The sequence below is a fragment of the Anser brachyrhynchus genome (genome assembly GCF_964034855.1).
Source record: "Anser brachyrhynchus genome assembly, chromosome: 1".
Lineage (NCBI taxonomy): Eukaryota > Metazoa > Chordata > Aves > Anseriformes > Anatidae > Anser > Anser brachyrhynchus.
The window spans coordinates 13,260,519-13,283,140 of NC_137694.1; the positions used below are offsets into that span (position 1 = coordinate 13,260,519).

General features: G+C 45.2%; 2 protein-coding genes across 3 annotated transcripts in view; one reads left to right on the forward strand and one right to left on the reverse strand.

Annotated features, from left to right (window-relative positions):
- Window positions 1-263, reverse strand: part of CCDC146 (coiled-coil domain containing 146) — a 76,760-nt gene extending 76,497 nt beyond the window's left edge. The window contains exon 1 of one of the 2 annotated variants that reach the window (XM_080575317.1): window positions 223-263. The gene's annotated coding sequence lies outside the window, so the exon portion shown is untranslated. Of the gene's footprint in view, window positions 1-17; window positions 167-222 lie in introns of those variants that run through there. The other variant, XM_080575316.1, reaches the window with a different exon arrangement.
- Window positions 264-514: 251 nt separating this feature from the next.
- FAM185A (family with sequence similarity 185 member A) overlaps window positions 515-22,622 on the forward strand; it is a 51,954-nt gene continuing 29,846 nt past the window's right edge. Inside the window, exons 1-3 of the mRNA XM_080575368.1 lie at window positions 515-898; window positions 7,627-7,736; window positions 21,417-21,509. Of these exons, the coding sequence (XP_080431494.1) occupies window positions 559-898; window positions 7,627-7,736; window positions 21,417-21,509 (543 nt within the window). The 5' untranslated portion in view covers window positions 515-558. The remainder of the gene's footprint in view (window positions 899-7,626; window positions 7,737-21,416; window positions 21,510-22,622) is intronic.

Sequence of the window (22,622 nt, forward strand, 5' to 3'; positions counted from 1 at the left end):
TGGCTGTGGAGCCGCACCTCCCCTTTTTAATCGCTGTACAACAGCACCGCGGGCTGGGCGGGGGCACAGAAAGCTTTTAGCTGAACGCAGGGGCTCCCCACTTGCGTACAAGCCGCAGACGACTGTTGTATTTAAGGTGATTTATTTATGGAGAGCTCGTCAAATGTGGTGCCCCCCCCCCCCCCCGGCCTGAGGCGGCCACAGCCCCCCCCCTAGCCTCACCTGCGCTCCCCGCCCCGCCCCGCCCGCCGCGTCCCCGTTCCCATGGCAACGCGAGCCCGCCTCCTCCCCCTCCCCTCAACACCCCCTCCCCTTTCCCCCCCCTCCCTTCCCATTGGCTCTAGCGCCGCCCAATAGCGGCCGAAGGCGAGCCCTCACCTCCCTCCCCTTCCCCCCGCCGCCGCCCAATGAGAACACCCGGGTAGTTTCCGCGAACTACGACTCCCAGGAGCCTCCTCGGCGGGGGGCGCTCATGGCGGCCGCCGCCTGTTTACGAGGCGTCACGTGACCTTGGCGAGGCGGGGAGGGGGAAGGAGGAGGAGGAAGGGGGGCGCCGCTATGAGGGCGCTGCGGGCGGGCTGCCGCTGGTGGCCCCGCGCCTGGAGCAGCTCCTCCGCCGCGCCCGGCGGCGCCCGCAAGCCCCTGAAGGAATGGGAGCTGGAGGTCGGCCCCCGGGGGCGGCTGCGGGTGCGGCTGCCGTGCGAGGTGAGCGTGAGGCCGCTGGAGCCGCGGCGCCGCCCGGGCTCCGACCGCCTGCTGCTGGTCACCGTCCGCGGCGACAGGCGGGACCCGGAGCGCGTCCGGGTGCGGTACGACGAGGAGCTGCAGCTCGCCGCCATCGCGGCCGAAGGCGTGGGCAGCGGGGCCGCCGTGGAGGTCCGGGCGCCGGCGGAGTTCGGTGGGTGAGGTGGGTGGGCAGGGGGGAGCCGGTGCCGTGGGGAGGGCGCTGGGCCGGTGCGGGGTGGGGGTCCCCGGTGGGCGCTGGGCACCTCTGCGGGCGCTTTTGGGGCCGTGAGGGTGGGGGTTGCTGTGTGGCCCTCCTCGGGGGTCAAAATCGCCTGGAAGAAGCGGTAGCAAAAGTAGATGAAATGCCAAGGGCAGCTCTTCTTTTTAGGGCACGTTTCACGTCATCGTCTTGACACAAGGGAAAAGTCTGGGCAAGGCTTCTTGTACGCGACCTACAAGCCGTTTCTGAGAGCCACCATAGCCACTGATACCAACAAACATCTACCCACAAACCATTTCTGAGAGCCACCGTCGCTGCTGGTAACAGCAGACATCTGTACTGAAGCACTGATGGTGGCCTTAAGTTCAGGGATGGCAAAGGGTGAGCTTGCGGGGGTAATTCCCCTCGATGAGCTTAGCGAGCTGTTGACCCAGAGGTGATACGGTTTTGCTGGTTGTTGTTCCCCCCCCTCCCTGCTGCTTTATTTCTTCTGATGCTCTGCTGCAGCTGTGCTATGAGAAATGGTGAATAATCCTATCCAATTCACATTTAATATGTGTCATCTGAGAGGTTTTTGGACCACCGCATTAAATTTTCTCAGTTACTGCTTTTCCTAACTCCTATAGCAAAGGCATTCAGAACCCTTAATCTTTTTACTCATCTCAACTTTGACTCATTTAGGATAGCCATACTAATTCATAGTATGAATTCAACTAGTTCTCTGTCCTGTCTCCAGCAGCAGGCATAAGAGGATGCTTAGGGAAGAGTAAGAACAGGGCAAACAGCCAAGTGTACTGTCAGCTGTTTTCAGCTTGGGCATCTTCTGAGCCTGATATAGCTCAGACCCTCAGTGGATCTCTCATCCAAGTGCTTGTCCATTTACATGTGTAAACAGTGCCGTGGTGAAAGCTTACTGGCAAACTCCATGCCTTTTGGCAAAGGATTCCCTGAGGTGTACTGTCCATTGAACTCCTGCTATTTTCTCACACAAGTGCGCAATGTTCCAAGATCTTCTTCACTTTGTCAGTCAGTTTTAACAAGTCTGAATAATTCAGCTGGTGAAAAGTTTTCAACTTTGCTATTCGTACTGATTTCCAAGTTCACAAAGTGTTTGAGATGATGCATAATTTATAGTTAAAAGTCAGAAAATGATCCAGGACTTTGTCGAAGACTTCTTAAAGTCCAAGGTCAGTGTTTGTGAGCAGATCAAATATTATCAGTGTATTCATTGCCTCTTTCACCAAACAGTAGCAGTGTCATGAGGCAGGAGTGTCATCTGCTTGTAGATTCAAATCTTCCCGAAGAGTTGTCTATCTGCTAGGTTCTTATTTTCTTGGGTTTTTGTGGTTGGTTTTCTTTTTCCCTGCTTGGCACATACAAAGATTATGTTGGCTTCTCTGTAGTTTACTAATAGAGTTCATCCCAGATTACAAACAATCAAACCAAAACCCATCCTTTGGTTTATTACCCTTCATTTCTCTGACACCAGTTGTCTTTTTGTTGTAGTTGTTAAGCAGCAGTCTTATACCTTGTTTTCTAAAGGGTGTTTGAGTGACTAGTTTGTGTTGCTTGATGCTTGTTACTCTTTTTTGAAGGATGGGAGGGGAGAATTCCTTGTGTTAAGACCTGGAAAATCTCAGCCTTCATAAAGAGCTTGAATGTGGAGAACCTTCCTCAAGGCCTTAGCAATGAATTCTAATAAAAAGAATTAATTTAGGCGTTGTCCTATTTTGAAATTATGTTCATGTTATGTATTGAACATCAACCAACTCTGCAGACACTCCCAGTCTCCTTCCTCCCATTCTTGAGATGGGCTTTATTAGCTTCTGGGTTTCTAAGCAAGTCGTTCCACTTAGTTTTGGGGTAAGATTATACAATTTGGGTACCCTGTACAGTCTGTGGATTATAGTCACCTTCTACTACTTGGTGTTTGTTAGACCATAATTAGCACAATGTTAGTATTGTCTCTTTGTGCTATCTAGACATATCCAGAGATAAATCTCTTGATGTAAATATTTTTTTGTCCTCAGTGAAGCTACTCGCCAGTAGCTTCAGCTACTCACTTCAGCTCTGGCATGTCTTTTGGATTCTCTGAGTAGTTGTTTGTTTTTTGGGTTGTTCCTTTTCCTGTGGTAGGAAAGAAATGTCCATTAAACATCAGTGCACAAGATCTCACTCCTCGGAAAATGCATCTCAGACTACAAATAATGTCAGAAAAGGCTCTGGACTCATAGAAGCACAGAATTGGAATCGCAGGATCACTTTGCTTAGAAAAGACCTTTATGATCATGAAGTCCAAAAATGCTGTAAGCATTCGTCTCTCAACATTCTGGCTTTTCTCTGGCCTTCCTTGCCCATGTGAGGGTGTTGGCCCTGTTCTGTTTAGACTGTTTTATCTCAACACTTTTCTAGCACTCGACTGTAAGAAGTTGAGAAGTCGATGTGGATGTCCTTACAGTATTCTAGCTAGTTTCCTTTTTAGAAGTGAAAGCATTTCAGAACAGCTTTTGCAATTTGGGTTGGAACTTACCCAGGAAGCTTTAAGTTGGCTAAAACTCCACGGAACCTGACGAACATTTGCAGAAGGTGCTGGATGACAAGTTTAAATACAGACCTTAAACCAAAGGCAACTTGTATGAGCCCTACCGGGCTGACTGCTGAAGGATGCTCTGTTTCTGTTCCAGTGGCTAGTCTTGTGCTGTGCATAGTCTTTCAATATCCTACTCAATCTGATCATCCTCTGACACATTTAACCTTCACAAATAATAGATGTTGATGAATTGCTCCTTAATCTAGCAGATTTTATATTTATTTTACTTCAGGTTGTATGTATCTTAGCTATTTATTCCCGGGATGGTACAGGCACATAGCTGTAGGTTGTGAGTCTGCTCATCAGAGGAAGGGAATCCCACTTGGCATCTAGATAGAACAGCATGTGCTGACTAACCCTGAAACCAGCTCTCTCTTGTTAGTGTATCTTGACTAAACCCTCAGGTAAAGCCAGCTGAGGTCTGGCATAACCAGAATTTGAGAATCATCCTTCTTTTCTTACTATGTAGTTCTTATGTTTAGTTTTAGTAGGTATGTATTATTAGAATTACAGGGTAATTCAGGTTTGATGGGGGCCTCAGGAGGTTTCTAGTTCCAGGTTTTGAAAACCTCCAAGGATGAAGACTCTACAACCTCCTTTAGCGGACAGTTCCAGTCCTTTTCTGTATTATACCCTGGGGAAGGGACTGTTCTGGCAGCTACGCCAAAATCATGTAGGAGAACCATCAAGTCTGAAGCAGTGGCCAAGCTTCCCTGAGTAGAATACCAAAATTCTGTCCCCTCAAGCATTCGAGGCCTCGGCCAATTTAGAAGACAGTGTTTTTTTGTCTGGTTGTTCTGGTGTCAGTTGTCTCTTTGTGAGACCTTAACTATACCACGTCAGTCTTCTGTAAGCCCATAAGATCACTCTCATTTTTGGTTAAATACTGTAGATTCTTGTAGGTATAACTAGGCAAGCTGAATGCACGTGTGGGTTTTGAAAGCTGTTGTGAATCACCAATATCACAAAATTATGTTATCACTTAAACATTTTTTCATCCTACTTATGAGGGGAGAACCCAGGATCCTGGGAATACTTGTTTCTGCTTTTTGTTCTTTTGTAAATGTAATGGAAAACAGATATGTTTTCAACAGTGTATTTTCTTAAGTCTTAACATATTAACTGAGTTGAGAAACAACAGTCATCAGTGTCTATTCCTAAACATGGCAGATTTACAGCCTCAGAGCAGCAAATACTGTAATCTGATGCCCTTAGTAAATAAAACTGAATTATCTTAACAAGTATGGTCACGTACTGGTAAGCTTCCCATACAAGCAGAGAATTGGATCATCATGAAGTATTTCTAGTGGTTCAGTGCTGGTGAGTCACTTAGAAACAGGCTGATAAGCTATTTATTTTAAATAGTATAGGTTAAGGTGGTATTTCTGGGGTACCTCTGCCTGCAGTCTCATATCACAGGTCTTTTTTTTTTCTCCTGTGCACATTTATTTTCAATGCAAGTCCTTTGCACCTTAAAGATCTTTGTGCGTTCTTCAAGGTTTGCGTGGCTGAAGTTGGCTACAGCCCTCAGCTTTGCCAAGGAGAAATCAGACTATCTGTGGAGCTTTGGTACTGAAATGGATTGTAACCTATTCCTCCTTGTTGGTTGACGTTCTGTTAGCAATATTATCCAGCTCTTAGCCTGCCTCTTCTGGGAGTCACTTATTCTTCCATCAGGAAGCCTGTTCACGTGACAGGCATTCCTTGTCCACTAACTCTTCCTCAGTCAAGGCTAGCAATGCACTGTGACTCTGCAAAGGGTCAAGAATGTATTTCCAGGCCAGGAATGCTGTGTTTCTTAACAGCACGCACATGAATTTGTGGACTTCTGCATCCTATTTTGGCACAGATCTTCAGTACGTCTAGGATTACATTACTAGTCTACTTTTCACATGATGGCTGTAATATACCATGCAGGATCAGAAGTTTTTGTTACCTTTATTCTTAGCAAAGTCTCATTAAGTAGGTATCATGGCTGAACTGACTGTTCTTAAGCCTCATCCTCTTTTTTTTTTTTAACAGAAGTGACAAGAGGTAGAAGCTGCCATGCTGATGGAATTTAAAGGTTTGCACAAGCAAGCTGCTTTTTGTCTTCTCTTCTCTGAAAGCAAGGTAGCAAAAGTCTTGGATGTAGGCTCTCCTGAGGACCATGCAGTTTTCCAGTGGGTGAACTGAGCAGTTTTGAGCAAGACAGCTTGTATTTCAGAAACAATACTGTTTTCCTTTTTGAACTCTCCAGGTTTGTGCTGTACAAGGACATGCTGTTTCAAGCTCAGATGTCCGTGCCTCTATCAGTGTCTCTCTGTGAATTGCATTTAAACAATCCAACTACTTCCCAGGAAAGAAAACACTTTGGAAATGTCTCACCTATGTGTCTCAACAACTTAAAAGCCTGCAGATCAGCATTGATCAAATTGAAATAGCTCGAATACCACTCTGATATTTTTAGTCTGGTGAAACTACCTAGGCTTTGCCAATACAAACATTGTAATGCTGGCCTTCCAGCCTCTGTTAGTCACCAATCCCTTGTCAGCATCCTTTTGTGCTTTTACATGCCTCAATTTAAGAATTTAAATTTAAGAAATGTACAGTCAGGTAAAATCTTGGTCACAGTATCACTTTCTTGGAGGTCTGTGCATCTCCCTCTTTCTCTGTGAGGAGGCTAAGAAAACAGTATCTACAAACAAAAAGGCTTTCTGGGAAACTTGCTTCTCCAGTCCAGTTCTTCTGGCATCTTTTTCTTTTCAAATTGTTGCCCCGCAAATACTGTCTGCATCCTTCACTAACCTTAGCCTTTAGGTAACTGCAGCAAGAAGGTAGCAGTTGTGAAGCAAAGAAATTAAACATATTTTATCTGTCTCCTGCTGTACTGAATCCTCCTGTTTTGTTAGGTGACAAAACCTTCCTTTGTTGTGAGTTGGAGTTTTCTCTTTGTTGTCTGCAAGCTGCCCTCAGTGTGGTTCCAGTGCCTGGTCTGAGCAGCAGTGTGCCAGTTGATCTTCAGCCTCTGCCATTTCGTGGGCCTGACTTGGAGTTTCTTGTTGGGGCAGAGCCTGTTATATATACTCTGATTCTTCTCCTCTATTTCTTAGAATGTTTCCAGTCACCTTAGCAGATGGTGAAGATGAAGGGAGGGCTTTCATAGTTGCTTAAATGAAGGTTTCTTTCCCAGATTTCTCCCTTCCTCGTTCCCCCTGGTCATTAGTGTGCAGTAAGCTCACTGCATCTCTTCTAGCACTAATTACTTGCTTCTTGCAACATATTAAATGACACCTATTACATTCTTCTATATTCTTCCATTCTTTTTCTGATTCTTTTCCATAAGAAAAGACAAAACTTTTTCTTTCTTCTCCTTGCTTTACCTTTTACCAGTGTCTATGGTGGCCATTAAAATAAATGGTTATTACTGCAGTCAGAATCCCCAGATTGCACCTTCTCGCACTTCTCCCTGGTCCTTTGAGCTCATCCCTGAGTTTAAGTAGGAGAAAAATGTTTGTGCTGCTCCTGCATGAGCCCATAAATTACTCACTTGATAGTCACATTATCTACAAGATCCAGTGAGTTTTCTTTATGTCAGCTTGTGAACAATAATAAGGTGAGGTGATTCAGACTGCAAACAGTTACTCAAGCTCCTTCATGCCCGGAGGGTAAGTCAGGCCTTCCAGCAGGCTAGGGAAGAAGGGTGCACGCAAGCTTCTGTACCTATTTTTGTGTTACGCTGCTTGCTGGCTGAAGCAGCACAGGTCTAAGCAAGGTGAACTCTAACTTAATACAAACACATCTCCTGTAATGGAGTGCTGCTACTCCTTATGGTTTCAAACAGCTTGTCAGCTTTTCCACCCCAAAACCTGTGACAGGGTAGAATTGCTAGTAGATATGGTGACTAAGGTAGCTGTGTGGTGGAGGTGGAGTGTAGGAATGGCTTAAAAAAAAAAAATCACTAAAGGACTGTACCTTGCCAGAGGTAAGCAGATGATAATTAATTATACAGCATTTATCCTACTGCATGTAGTTACTGTATTGTAACCAAGTACTACATTAAACAGATCTGAGTCTTATTGTTCTGTTGCTAATTCTCTTTTAATTCTAGATTTGGATATCAAAACATCAGGCACTGGCTGTGTGAAGATTCAGAAAATTGAATGCAGTAACTGCAAAATAGAAACTGAGAAGGGGACTAGTGTCTTGCAGTCAATAAAGGTACAATGAACCCTTCTTATTCTTTTAGTGTTTTAAAAGGGATTGCGTGATGGAATATGGTATAAAAAATAAAACACCGGGTGCCAGTTCTAGAGATTAAAAACCCTTTGGTATTTCTAAATGTTACTGCGTGTGTAGCACCTTGCCTTATTTATTGCATACAATTATGACAAAAAGTCAATAGCCATAAATAACATGAAGTAGGAAGTCCAGGCATCTTTGATAGCTGAAGACAGCAGAAACAGTGGTGCTGCTGCGCGTGTGCACACACACGACAAAAATAAAGTCTGGGAATTCCTTTCTCTGAACAGCAAACTAATAGTTATGTTAGCTCATTTGGGACTATGAGGTGCTTCACAGCATACATTATCTCTTTTTTTTTAACGTCTATTTTTTCTTAATTCTGAGGTACCAGTGCTGTTGACAAACTCTATAGATTAATGTGTAACTTGAAACTGAAATGACATGTCCTAAGTACCCAACTGAATATACTGATAAATACTGTATATGACAGGGTCATGACCTTGTTTTTTTGATCTTAAGACTTCAAGTTTGCTGACGCACTCTTTTGTGGACGTAATGAAAGAATAAGCAACTTAGGTGCTGTTTGGAATAAATTTCACTTAATTAAGATTGTTCGTGCAGCAATTAGTATAAACTCAAAAGATTTTTTTGTTTCTTTTTTAAAGTATTTCTGAGATACGGAAAACCTTCCAACATCTTTTCCTTGCAGTGATAAGAGATGGTTACATAGCATGCATGGGGAAACTCAACTTACTGGGAAACTTAACATACCATAGAGTCAGGTTTACTCCGTGTTCAGTGACCTACAGACAATCTGTATTGTCCAGATTCTGTGTAGTTGAACATACTTTTTGTCAGATTTTTGGTTACTTTTTAACAGTACTGTATGTTACAGATGTTGTGGAACTGGTTAAAAATGAGGACTATATATAACATATATATGTATTATATATATATATATATATATATCAGCAAGTGAAAATATGAGAAACTGCATAAAATGAGAAGAAGCAGTTTTAGCCAGCATTATTGATGGTAATCACAGGATGCCATCACAACTGGCAAGAATTTTTGTGATGTCATGGAGAAAGTTGTCTTCCCTCAAAATCCTAACTAATCTGGTGGCCATCTTTTCTCAGATACTTGAAAGATAAGAGACTTTTAAAATTTAACACTTTGTAAATGAGAAAATGTTCTGGATGCCATCTCCAAGCAATTGGAAGAGAAGAATGTTATGAGGAGTAGTCAGCATGGATTCACCAAGGGGAAATCGTGCTTGACCAACCTCGTTGCCTTCTGTGATAACATCACCAGCAGGGTAGATGGAGGGAGAGCAGTGGATGTCATCTACCTTGATTTAACAAGGCTTTTGTTACGACATCCCACGACATCCTGCTAGCAAAGCTGAGAAAATGTGGGATAGAGGAGTGGACAGTAAGGTGGGTTGAGAACTGGCTGACTGGCTGAGTTCAGAGGGTGGTGATCGGCGGCGCAGAGTCCGACTGGAGACCTGTGACTAGCGGCGTTCCCTAGGGGTTGGTGCTGGGTCCGGTCCTGTTCAACATCTTCATCGACGACCTTGATGGGGGAATAGTTTCTGCCCTCAGCAAGTACACAGATGAGACAAAGCTGGGAGGAGTGGCTGACATGCCAGAAGGCTGTGCTGCCATTGAGCGAGACCTGGACCGGCTGGAGAGATGGGCAGGAAGAAACCAAATGAGGTTTAACAAGAGCAAGTGTAGAGTCCTGCACCTGGGAAGGAACAACCAGACGTATCAGTACAGGCTGGGGCCGACCTGCTGGAGAGGAGCTCTGAGGAGAAGGACCTGGGGGTCCTGGTGGATGACAGGTTGGCCATGAGCCAGCACTGTGCCTTGGTGGCCAAGAGGGCCAATGGGATCCTGGCGTGCATAAAAAGGAGCATGGCCAGCAGGTCAAGGGAGGTCATCCTCCCCCTCTACTCTGCCCTGGTCAGGCCTCACCTGGAGTACTGTGTCCAGTTCTGGGCTCCCCGGTACAAAAAAGACAGGGATCTCCTGGAAAGAGTCCAGCGGAGGGCCACAGTGATGATACGGGGCCTGGAGCATCTCCCCTGTGAGGAAAGGCTGCGAGACCTGAGTCTGTTCAGCCTAGAGAAAAGAAGACTGAGAGGGGATCTTATCAATGTGTATAAATAACTGAAGTGTGGGGGACAGAGGGATTTGGTCAACCTCTTTTCAGTGGTTTGTGGGGACAGGACAAGGGGCAATGGCCACAAAATGGATGACAGGAAGTTCCGCACCAACATGCGAAAGAACTTCTTCACAGTGAGGGTGAAACTGGAACAGGCTGCCCAGGGAGGTTGTGGACTCTGTAGAACCTGAAACCCTGAGCATGGCATCAGCTCTGAAGCCAATCATTCACCTGATTTGTACATTGCCTCCTCCTTGGGTCCCCAGGTCTCTAACTGGGAGGAGTGAGGAGAACACTACTTGGGTTCCCCATCCCTTCAACATCTTTCCAAGGGCCACAAAGTCCCTTTTGATGTTTCATAGTTTCCTTGTTGCAACCTCACTTGTCCCTACATAAAAGAGTAGAAATGGGTGGTAGTCCTGTCGCTTAACCAAGCTTGGTAGCCTCTTTGTGATGTTGTGGATGTGGGTCCCAGGCAGGCAGCAAACCTCTCGCAAGAGATTGGGCGGCAAATGGGCACTTCAGTGCCTCTCAAAGTGGAGTCTCCAATCACCAACACCCTTTGTGCTTTTTTTGTGGCACTGGTTCTTATATACGTGGTTTGCTGGTCCACGTTTATACTGTTGCCCTTTCCTGGGGCTTGTTGTTTTTATTTTTATTTTATTCTATTTCATTTTATTTTTGCCCCAGAGCATCATACCTATTGCATAGGGGCACTTCAGGGGCAAGGGGGAGATTCCTCCTCCTGCTCTGAGCAGAGATGAGGGTCCAGCTTCCCTTGTCTTTGTGGTGGTTTTACCTTGCTAGGCAGCTGAACTCTACCACAACCCCTCTCTCACTCCCCCTCCTCAGAAGAGGAAGGGAAGAAGTAAAGGAAAGAACAACTCAGGGGTTGAGATAATTATTTTTCCCTTTAATTAAATTATTCTTATTAATAATAATCTTTCCTTAATTAAACAATTTAAGAGGAAAAAAGGGAAAGGGAGGGGGAAAAGGGGGGAAATAAAGGCTGTGTGGAAGTGCAGAGGAAAGAAATTACTCTCTGCTTCCCACAACTGAACAATGCTTGACCGTGTCCTTGAAGCAGGGCCTCAATGCACGTAGTCGTTGTTTGGGAGGACAGACGTTTTCGCAATGAGAGCCCACTCCTACCCTCTTCTTCCTTTTTCCACCTTTTATTGCTGTGTGTGACACCACATCATATGGTATGGAATACCCCTTTGGTTGGTTTAGGTCAGCTGCACTGGTGATGTTCCTTTCTCACTTTTTGCCCACCCCCAGCCTGCTGTCTCTGGGAGGGTTAGAGAGAGGCCTGGTCCTGTGCCAGCACTACTCAGCAGCAGACACACCACTGGTGTGATATCAGTTCTGTTCTAGCTACAAGTGCAGAGCATAGCACTGTGTGGGCTGCTGCAGGGAAAGTTAACATCCCAGTACAGTCTTGTGTGTCCATCAATTAGGGCAATTTAGGATCGGAGGCTCCCTTAGCAGTCCCTTGAGAGGACTTGAGGCAGGGCTGTTGCTCAGCCTGTGCCAGCGCTTGATACCAAGCATCAGTCTCTTGCTCAGATTTCCTGGATGATTCACAGCCTGTTAAGCAAGACAGCAACTTGCTCAAAAAGCACACTTGTGACCACGACACCCAGTTCTGCCGTTGGGCCCTAGGGGGACTTCAGGATTCTGGAATTCCCCACAGCTGGGGGTCGGGGAAGCTCTTTCAGCCCTCAGGGGCTCTGTTTGCATGTAGGCATCTGCCATGGGGGTGTCATGGCCCTTCCATCTGGGTTTTGGTCTCAGCCCACAAGAGATGCAGAGGCCATGGTTTTCTGCCTGGCGGACACCATGGCTGGGCTCTTCACGGGCAGGTTACAACCACCATTGGGAAAGAGTGGTGAGGGGACCCTCCCTGCGCGAACCGCCGTGCCCCGCCCTGTCTGCACGTCCTGGCCCCTGCGCGCCCTAGGGGCTGCTTTTGTACGGCCAGGGAGGGGGCGCTGCTGGCTCCGCCCGGTCTTCGTCAGCCTCTCTCGGCTGTCTCGAGTGGCCTCGATGCCGGAAAAAAGAAGCCCTGCCCGCCTCGATGCCCCGCTCCGCTGCAGAAGGCATCTGCCCCGGAGCAGATCGCCTCGACGAGTGGCCGCAAAATGGCGGCGACGCCCGGTGTAAACGGCCCGCCGCTGCCGGCTCCGCCCGCGCCTCGTCAGCCTCCCTCACGAGAGACGCCGGGCCCTGGCTGCTCCCTCGGCTGCCTGGAGTGGCCTCGAGGCTGCGAAAAAAAAGCTCTGCCTGCCTCGATCCCCCGCTCCCCTGCAGAAGGCGTTTGCCCCTGAGTTGATCGCCTCAGATTCTTGATGATTGCGTTAATGGCCTTGATTTTGGAAGCAGCACAAAGCATTGTGCTTTGCGGTTGGCGCAGCGCTTCCGTCATCTGCGCCCCATGAAATGGCTGGTCCAGATAGCCTATTTCACACTTACTTTCACAAACAGACAGTTTCTGTGCATCTGAGAAACCGGTGACAGAAAATGAACATGTTTAGAGAGCAAAAAGTAGGAGAGAAGAGACTGCCTTCAGCAGAGAAGGAAAAGCGGAAGTGTTTATCAAGTTCTACTTTCAATTGTATTTGTCACATCGTAGAAATACTTTTTGAATTACAGGCTGTACATAATACAACTTTATGTGCTCTTGATTGCTAAGCTCAATCTATGCCCACCATTTTCACAGGTTATGTTTTTTAATGGCAACTACACAGTGAAAATAGAAATTCAGACAGTATGGTGGACCGGTGTCTAATCTTACACAATTCTAATTTGCACAGGAAGATACCTCTAGCTAAAAGCACAGCACATCTCCTTTCCATCTTGTGGAGATGTTATAGTCTCTCTTTCAGAAGGAACAGCATTTTCTTGACCTGTCTTTTCTAACTGCGGACTAGAAACATCTTTGGAAATCTTTTGGGCCTTCTCATTCAAAAGTGCATTGCTTTCTGCAGCGGAAAGAATAAAAGAAAAGAAAAGAACAAATGAACAGAAATGCATAGAAAAAAAAGAAGAATCATTGAGGGACATGTTATTGCCTGCTGTTTTGCGGTACCTGAATTCATAGAATTACAGAACATCCCGAGTTGGAAGGGACCCATAAAGATCATCGAGTCCAACTCCTGGCACCGCACAGGTCTACCCAAAATTTTAGACCATGTGACTGAGTGCACCGTCCTAGCGCTTCTTAAATTCCGAGAGGCTTGGTGCAGTGACTACTTCTCTGGGGAGCCTGTTCCAGTGTGCAACCACCCTCTCGGTGAAGAACCTGTTCCTGAGGTCTAGCCTAAACCTCCCCTGCCTCAGCTTGACACAGGTGTCAAATCAACATATAATGAAATCTTTTTCCCTAGAAACAGTAGCTACTGGTAACACTTTAATTGGTTTGCCAGCACAACTTTTACCCTGTTAGAAATGATGTTGACCTCTACCTTTATGTAGCATGCATAGTGTCCTGTGCGACAGTTGATACCATGATGTACCAGCACCGCATATAAGGTGTAAAGGAGTGGTTCTCCAACTGATTGAGACATGTAGGCTTGAAGGTCCAAATACTCAGGATGTTTAACGTCCTGAAAAATCCCAAACGGTTCCTTTACGGCAGTGTACCATGATGATTTAGTAGGTTACAAGCACCACAAGGAACCCTATGTTCCAAGAGCTTTGAACTGTCAAAGTTAGGTGAGGCTCGAGGAGGGCAAGTCGGAGCATGATGCACACACACAAGCTGTGTCTGCATAACAGCTGAGAGAGCCACATGGTATGAGGAGGTGTAGAGTTAACACCCTAGCAAGTTGAGAAGAAAACGGGGTGCAAAATTTTTGGAAGAATTTGTAAAGAGTTAAGAAGATAATGAGACATTGGTATCTTACATTGGCAAAGCAGTTGCTGCTGTCTGCCTTGGACACAGCAGCCTGATACAGCGCCATTTTTTCTTCACGGAGACATTCTCCTGGAAGTCCAGCAGCGTGTTGCCTGTCTTGGGGGAGTTCTCTTCTGGTAGTCCTCTTACACATTTGTGACCACCTACTGCAACTACAAACAGATGTCATAGTTGGGGAGAGGGAGATGGGTGCATGCGTTTCAAATCTTGAAAGAAAAGCATAGGTGAAATGAGCAGTATTGCCAACTTTTTAGCAACTATGTCATATTTTTACTTTAGAACACACAAAGTATGGAGTGTTCAATTTGTGGAAACGAGAAAGCTACAATTAAATTTAACGCATTGTTACCAAAGCAATGCGTCACCAAATCCAAGCTATCTTAACCCAACTAGAAATTGAAGTTATTGCTTTTTTGTAATTGATGAATGCTACCCATATTTTTGATAATATATTTGTAGATTTGGGTTGTCTTCATCGAAAGTTATCTTCTCAAACATAGGACACCATTCTGTTGTATTTTTTTCAAAAAGTACTTAATGGGCTTTTGTCACTCCTCCATAATACAAAAGACAAAATGGAGAAAGCTGGAAAGCTTGTTTTGCATTGATAAGAACACCACGTTCTCTTCCTGGGGAGTATGGGGGGCTGATGATACGAGTGCAGTTGGCCTTTGGTAAATCAGAGATCGAGTGCATTGAACTAAAGCGAGAAATCAGATCAAAGTAGTAAGGCTAACCTTCAGCGTTGCTGTTCTGTCCATTTTGTGTTGACATTTTCTCAAAGATTGCTCTCCCACTTTTCACGCTGGAGTCCACCATAGAAATATGTGAATGGCTCCCAGGCTGACTTGTCGATGTCGGTGGCAGTGAGCTTCTCCCACTTTGCTGTTGGAAGACGTCGAGGGGATGCGAGTTAAAAGCTACTGGTGGGGGACAGATAAGGTTTTAAGGGGGCAGAAAGGATATGAAGAGGCAGGAAGGACATTGGAAGGGGGTGCTGTTCTGGCAGTAGAGTTCTCCAGATGCTCTAGGGTAAATTTCTGTGGCACTGCAGGTTGCAAATTGTGAATTCGTGTGCTGCTGAGCTGATAGTTCAGCACACTGTCATGTTTGGCTGTATCTTGCACTTTCCACGTGCTGTTGTCTCCTTGCAAAACAAGGTTATTTGGCATAGTTGCACGTTCTTTCCTCATGTTTCCAAAAGCACTAGAACCACAAGTGGGATATTGTGGGAATCATTTTCAACTGCAGAACCTTCCTGCACTCACCTTCCTGCCACCCAGGGTATCAGATTGTCTCTTCAGCTCCTTCATGGTGATGGAGAAGGGCTCAATCTGGCAAGCGCCACCCAGGGGTTCCTCCTTGAACACGTCTGCCCTCTCACTGTCTGCTGGGTCTTTCTCCATGGTGCTGCCACGGCTGCTTTTCACTGGTGCCGGGGACCGTGGGGCTGGTGGGCGTTGAAGCTCCAGGCTGGGTCTCGGGGCACTTGCAGACTCCCATCTCTCCTTGAGGAGCTTCACAGAGTCCTTTTGCGGGGTCGAGTCGGACAGCTCCATCGTGCCCTGCCAATGCAGTAGGTACATGATGACGTAGCTTGTACTTCAGACTGGACTTCTCTCTGCAGTGTTGGGTTGTTTGGACTTTTTCTTTGTGTGCTTGCTTTGTTTTGAGACAAATATTTAACCAGGATTTGAGTTGTCTGCAGTATTTTACTGGGGAAGGAGAAGCACAGAAGAAGAGCTAGGTTTCTGCAATCCAAGGGTACTCATGAAGGAAATTCTGTTCTGACATCTACACTTGTCAGCAGTGAGTTTGAATTTAGGCCTAAAGCTGACTAAGCCACATCCCTACCTGCTCGTGGTTGCTTAAATCACTCCAACTTGCTTATAGCAGTTCATTTTTAAATAAAATACTTGATGAAGACTGCATGTCTGAAACTGTCAGTAATTTGAATCGTTTCCTGGGCTTTACAAAAAAGAAGGAAGAAAACTGGGGGAATAAGAAAAACCAAAGAGATTTGGAGTTGGGCTTCAATGGCCTTTAGCATTTCACACCACATTTGCTGACTGCACTTTTTAACTTTTTTCTGGCCACTTGTAAAGCTATCTTGTTTAAATGAAGGGGAGAGCAGACAAGGTATGTACATAATGAGAGAAGGACCAACATGTTGCCACGAGGGCTGTAACTCATTCAAGCCAATGTGTTTTCCAGACCACCACAGCCCAGACCCCAGGACCCAGAGGAAGGGACAGAACAAAAAGTATCTGAGCCCTTAGTTTATGGCCGTGCTGGGAAGGGAGGCAGGGGGATGTGAAAGAGAGGACTGGAAGCCGCTTCAGTTCTTCCATCTATCTGGTGACTAATATTCACCAGCCACATTACTTGGGGATCTCTTCTCCACTATAGACTCCCTGAATGTGCACGTGAGAGCTAGCTGCATGTTTCTGACACCGTCACTTGAAGGGCTTGTAGTTTCTTCTGCAGGTAAGCAGAGCCTCAAGTATCTGCAGCATTTCTTTTTTTTCTTTCTTTTGCCCCCTCCTGCCCATTCATCACATGAACAGTATCAGGCTTCGAGCTAGACAGCCTGTGTCCAAAAAAATGCATGAACTTGTGTATTTGTAAGGAGCTAATCTTACTGCTGAGCTCTTCTCAGTTGAGTTTTCCTCTTGTGACACTGCTGCACTCATTATGTGCCTGTTTAAAGGAAGGCGAATTTAAACATTTTCTTATTCACTGGTCTCATGGGACTAACGAACATGAAGCACGATTCACAGTTCACAGTAAATATCTGAGAAAATCCTAATCCTACCTCTGTCACAGTCGCACTTCCAAGAAGTGAAGATCGCAGGAAGAGGCGCCGCCTTTTAACCTCCCTGTCTGCATTATGGGCACACAGTCAGTCCACATTTCCAGGTTACTGTCTCCATCTGTGGGCATACAGAAACCAAGACAACCAAGTCAGCATCCTGGCTTTTCTTACCCAAAAAGATCAGCCAGAGACACCCGGGGGCAGAATCTGCTGTTGGTGCATAACCCCTCCCAGAAAAAACTTGGTGTCCTTAGGGACAAGTTCTTGGGCGGGCTGTTGCGGTAGATAATAAAAGCCCCCAAACAGAGAGAGCATTGGTTTTACATTTTCATTCTCCACTACTTCAATAACTTCAAATTCTCTCTTAGAGCTAACTGATGAAGTGTTTGACCAGCTCTGGCATGCCATGCTTGGTTTTCTTTCATTTACGAATATTGATGGTTTTGTGTGTGTTTGGTTTTGATACTTCAGAGAAGCATCAAAATGTTGGGTAATTTACCCTTGGGGGCATTCTCTCTTCCTGTAGTACGGCAGAGACTTCTGACTTTCAGGCTACAGCTCTTTGGCCAACAAAACTTTTGAAGGACTCTCTAATAGGCCAACCCATTCTTTCTAAATGGGGAATTAAGGGAGAAATCCAAGCATCTCCCCTATGAGGAAAGGCTGAGAGACCTGGGTCTGTTCAGCCTGGAGAAAAGAAGACTGAGAGGGGATCTCATCAATGTGTATAAATACCTGAAGGGTGGGAGACGGAGGGATTTGGCCAACCTCTTTTCAGTGGTTTGTGGGGACAGGACAAGGGGCAATGGCCACAAAATGGGTGACAGAAAGTTCCACACCAACATGCGAAAGAACTTCTTCATGGTGAGGGTGGAGGAGCACTGGAACAGGCTGCCCAGGGAGGTTGTGGAGTCTCCTGCTCTGGAGATATTCAAGGCCCGTCTGGACGCCTACCTGGGCAGCCTGCTCTAGGGAACCTGCTTTGGCAGGGGGGTTGGACCCGATGATCTCTGGAGGTCCCTTCCAATCCCTACAATTCTGTGATTCTGTGATATAGTTCTATTATCCATGAGACTTCAAGCAGCAATGAAGTGATGCTTACTAATGAACTGAAAAGCAGGCTGCAGAGTAGCCAGTGTAAGACTTCCGAGACCAGCTCCCCTGTGATTTCAGTATAGTTTAGAAGAGCTTGATGTTGCTTCTTTCTTTTCTGTCAACTCATGGACCCTTGTTTGATTCAGAAAATAAGGAAAATGTCAGGAAAATTACAAGTATAAAGGGCGATCCATCCTTGTGGTGTTTTTACTCAAGTGGGCAGCCAAGCTCAACCACAGCCGCTCTCTCACTCCCTCTCCTCAAAGGGAAAGGGGGGAGAAAATACAATGCAAAGGGCTCATGGGTTCAGATAAGGACGGGGAGATCGCTGAACAATTATCGTGATGGGCAAAACAGAGTAAGGAGATAGTAAGATTTATTGCCTATTACTAACAAGCTAGAGAAGTGAGAAACAAAGGAAAGAAACCAAAACCACCTTCCCCCCATCCGCCCTCTTCTACCTCCTCCCCCTGTGTGGCGCAGGGGAATGAGGGAATGGGGGTTGTGGTCAGTCTATAGCACTTCGTCTCCGCCGCTCCTTCTCGGTCACTCTTGTCCCCTGCTCTAACGTGGGGTCCCTCCCACAGGATGCCGTCCTTCCCAGACTGATCCGGTGTGGGCTGCCCACAGGCAGCAGCTCTTCAAGAACTGCTCCCACATGGCTCCGTACCACGGGGTCCATCCCCCAGGAGCAAACTGCTCCAGCACGGGTCCCCCACGGGCGGCAGCTCCCCCCAGACCCCCTGCTCCTGCGTGGGCTCCTCTCCACGGGCTGCAGCTCCGGCCCGGGGCCTGCTCCTGCGGGGGCTCTCCATGGGCCGCAGCCTCCTCCAGGCCACATCCACCTGCTCCACCGTGGTACTCCATGGGCTGCAGGGGGACAGCCTGCTTCACCATGGTCCTCACCACAGGCCGCAGGGGACTTCTGCTCTGGCGCCTGGAGCACCTCTCCCCCTCCTTCTTCACTGACCTTGGCGCCTGCAAGGCCGTTTCTCACTCCCCTCTCTCTCCCAGCTGCTGTGTAGCAGCAGGTTTTTTTTCCCTTCCTTAAATCTGCTCTCACAGAGGCACAAACAACATCACTTACTGGCTCAGCTCTGGCCAGCCGCGGGGCCCTTATCTAACAGGGGGAAGCTTCCAGATTCTTCTCACAGAAGCCACGCCCATGACCCCCTGCTACCAAACCTTGCCACATAAACCCACTACAATCCTTTATGCATGTGTCTGCTATGCTGGTGGCCACAGGAAGCGTCTTTGCTCCCTTAAGCCCCAGATGAAAGGAATGACCTTGTCCCAGAAGGAAGAAAGCATTTAAAATGTAAAGAATCAAGAAAGAACTGCAGGTTTCAGTTAAAATACTTACTAAATAAACTTTCAGTAGATTACAAGGCTCTGGCTGCTTTTTAATACACCGAAAGCATTACCTGAAGTATTCTTTTGAATTGTGGGTGGTTATTGATTGTCTCTGTTCCTGTGACTGTAAATGTTTCAATATATAGAATCATAGAATCAGTCAGGTTGGAAAAGACCTGTTAGATCATCTAGTCCAACCTTTAACCTAGTACTAAAGTCCCCCACTAACTACAGAAGACATTTTACCACTTTCCTTGGTTTCGTTGGCTATGAAGTAGCAAGGTAAAGGTTTTGAATGAAAACTTCCAACCATCTTGGTGTTTGCAGGATTAAAAAATTGTCCAACTACAGCATTTCTTTTAGCTGTACAATCATTTTTTAGTCCAACATTGTTTTTAAGAAGCATTATAGTTCTAGTAAGATAGCTGTAACCCAGTTTTCTAGTGTGGTTTTAGGAATGATGTTCTGTAGTGAGAAACAGAATTATTAATTTCTTGAGTTTTCTTCCCAAGCTTCTGAAAATGTTTCAGATTAGATTCTTTTAGTACAGCATGAGAGCTGACTGTCCTATACAAATTGTGTTATGGAATGATATCACCCTCTCTTGGATGGATTGAGGAGTTTGTTGCTTGACTGTCATGCTCTTGACAGCAAAGCAGGAGACCTTTTCTTTAGAGAAGAGAGCCAAAGATCAATGATCAATGACTTTATTTTTAAATAAAAAAAATCTAGTTGTGGGGGTTTGAAAAGTCTTGATGTTTTTGGTAAACTGTGTGGTGTCTTCATAGAAAACCTAGAAGTTTGCCATCTACTTTTCTTAAGCATGTGTGTAATAGGCCAGAAAAAATGAGTATTCTGGTTTTGTGTTTGTTTGCTTTGTAAATGGATATTTCACTAGTACTTTTGGTGTGGTAGGCGTTTTTCAGCCAGTGTGAGATTTGCAAGGAGTTGGTGATTTTTGCGTTTTCCAAAATATAGTTATGACTTCTAGGTCATCTTTAGAGTAGAAATTATTTCAAAATTCCTTACTGAGAAAGTAGTGCTTCCTATTTTTAATCTCTTTCCTGCTGCTTATTACAACTCATCAGCTTAGCAGTGAGAATAAAACCAGGGAGACTCATTAGTTTTGTTTCTATGTTGAGTGATCACTTCTCACTCCTTGACTATGCCAGTTGTAATAAGAATTTCCAGATGTCTTGCACACAGTCACTGGAAGATCTGCCAGGCATCCTTACCACAGACCAAGTCTGAGCCTGATTTGTCAACGTTCTGCACTGTTGTCCTTTCTTTTTTGAAATGAACAGTTTTTTTTCATCTCTCCTTTAATAGTTGTCATAACCTTTCACCTCTTCCTCGTTCAAACCTCTCTCCTTTGCTATCAGAAGCCCTATGACAAATTACTGTTTTTTCCCTTTAAGCTAGGGAAAATGCACCTTCGTAATGAAAAAGCCATTTGACCATTCTAGCTTGCTTCCTACCCCAGCAAATCCTGCTGTTAGATGTATCCATTGATAATTACCCATAAAAGTCTGATTTTAAGAGGCTGAGGATGTTCTAATAAGTTGGGTGACAGAGACCTGTGTGTTCCCAAAGCTTTATCTATTCCCAAAATGATAGAATAAAAGGGGGCAGGGAGGAGATGAGGAAATAAGTGATATAGGTAGTGGTTTTATTTTTAATTAACTATCTGGCCAACCTGGTAAGTAATTGCTATAATAATTCTTCTGAAGTTACACGTTCATGTATCTTTCTTATAGTGATACCTACACAAAACATCTAATTTAACTTCATTATCAGAAGGATTTTTGTATTGCCATGTTTACTGTATATGGAGAAGATCATCTGTTATATACGAATTTAACAGAACAACTGGCTGGCTTACAACCTTTGAAAGCTCTGAAATGCTACTGTAGTGTCAAGTTAGGGCTGTGCCATTTTATTCTTTAAAAGCCCCTCAATGAAGAGGCAAAAGCAAGATTTGGGTTCACTACGATTAAGAAACACTGGTCTGGAATTTTTCCTGTCTTACGAAACCCTACAAAACTTCTGATTTTTAGTATTTCATCAAAAATGTGTAGGAACAGTAATAATCCATGTTTTCCATGTTGGAAACTTGAATATTTTTTTCCTTAATCTTTTTGCCATTTGATAAGGGCTAGTGAATGCAATTTATTATGACTTATCCAGGCAGGTATTACTTAACCTAAGGGTCATGAAAATCTGATAGGCTTGATTGTCAAATTTAACTTGTTTTCTAGTTGTGATTGTTCTAACCATGTGAATTAAAATTTTTTTTTTTCAGAGCCATAAAATCGACATACGAACGAAAGGTGGCAAAGTAATTGGTCTTGGAACGCTTTGTGGAAATACAGATATTCATGCAACAGAGAAGGGTGTAAGTAAGAATTGACACTTTCTCTCCAGTGACTTGTTCAGCTTGCTGTTGCAAAATGACTACATTTTGAAGAACATGTGCTGAGGAATACTTAATGACCCTCATTGGTTGATTGCCATTTCACTTTTAACTTATGTTTGTCTAACTACCCTATCTTATATTATGCTTGGTTTGGATTAGTAAACAGGCTCCACAGAAAGAGGAGCAATGAGCATGTGATCATTCTATCAGCACTGGGGTTGGGCTAGCTGTTACAACTTACCAGATTTAATTGTGTAGACCCTCACCACGGTCCTGAGCTTTTTATTTGGCTAATGTCTAGACACCTAGATTCTGTAGTAGGCACCTGAGTTTATTTCAGTATCTTATGAATAGTGAGTGACCTGATACTTGCACATGCTTCCTACCTCCAGTTTTATGTAGTAAGAATTAAGAGTAGAAAGTTTCATATATTTGTTTGCAGCTGAGGAAATACAATAATCACATGTAATCCTGCTGAGATGCAGTGAGAATAACCATGAGCAGAAGGTTTTAGAGAAGTAGCTTGCCTTTTTCAGCAGGTGGCAGTATGAGACAAGCCTCATACTATGCTAATCTGGTTTTGTTTCTTAACCTGAGTCGTCAATTCTCCATTATTTAGGATAGTGCAGAGTTAGGATCCTTTACATAATAGCAGTTTTCACACCCAGTCTGGTTCTTAGGCTCAACTTGAATGTTCAGTCTTAATACCCATGCAGCTGGTTGCATTAGGGTTCATTCAGTCAGAGGTATTGATACATGAACATGTGGAGCCAAGTCTGGAAGTAGGTTGGGTGCATGCAGAAGTCTGTCAAAATCACCAAGTACCCTTAAAACCAGCAGCACTGGGAAGAAGCAGAAAGAGTTCTAGTAGCTCTCTTTAGACAAGGATAGAACTGAGACCAGGCTGTTAAGTTCCAGTAGTCCAAAATTGCCTCCGCGGGGTGCCATTTGGTGCTATTGCATGCCTTGTAGATTGGGCTCTGAGATTATATGGTGACTTGTGTAGAGTCAGCTGTGAGCTGTTTTTAACTTCCTGCTGAAAATTAACCAACTTGCCATTGGATTTTCCAAAAGCTGTCAACATTACCTGCA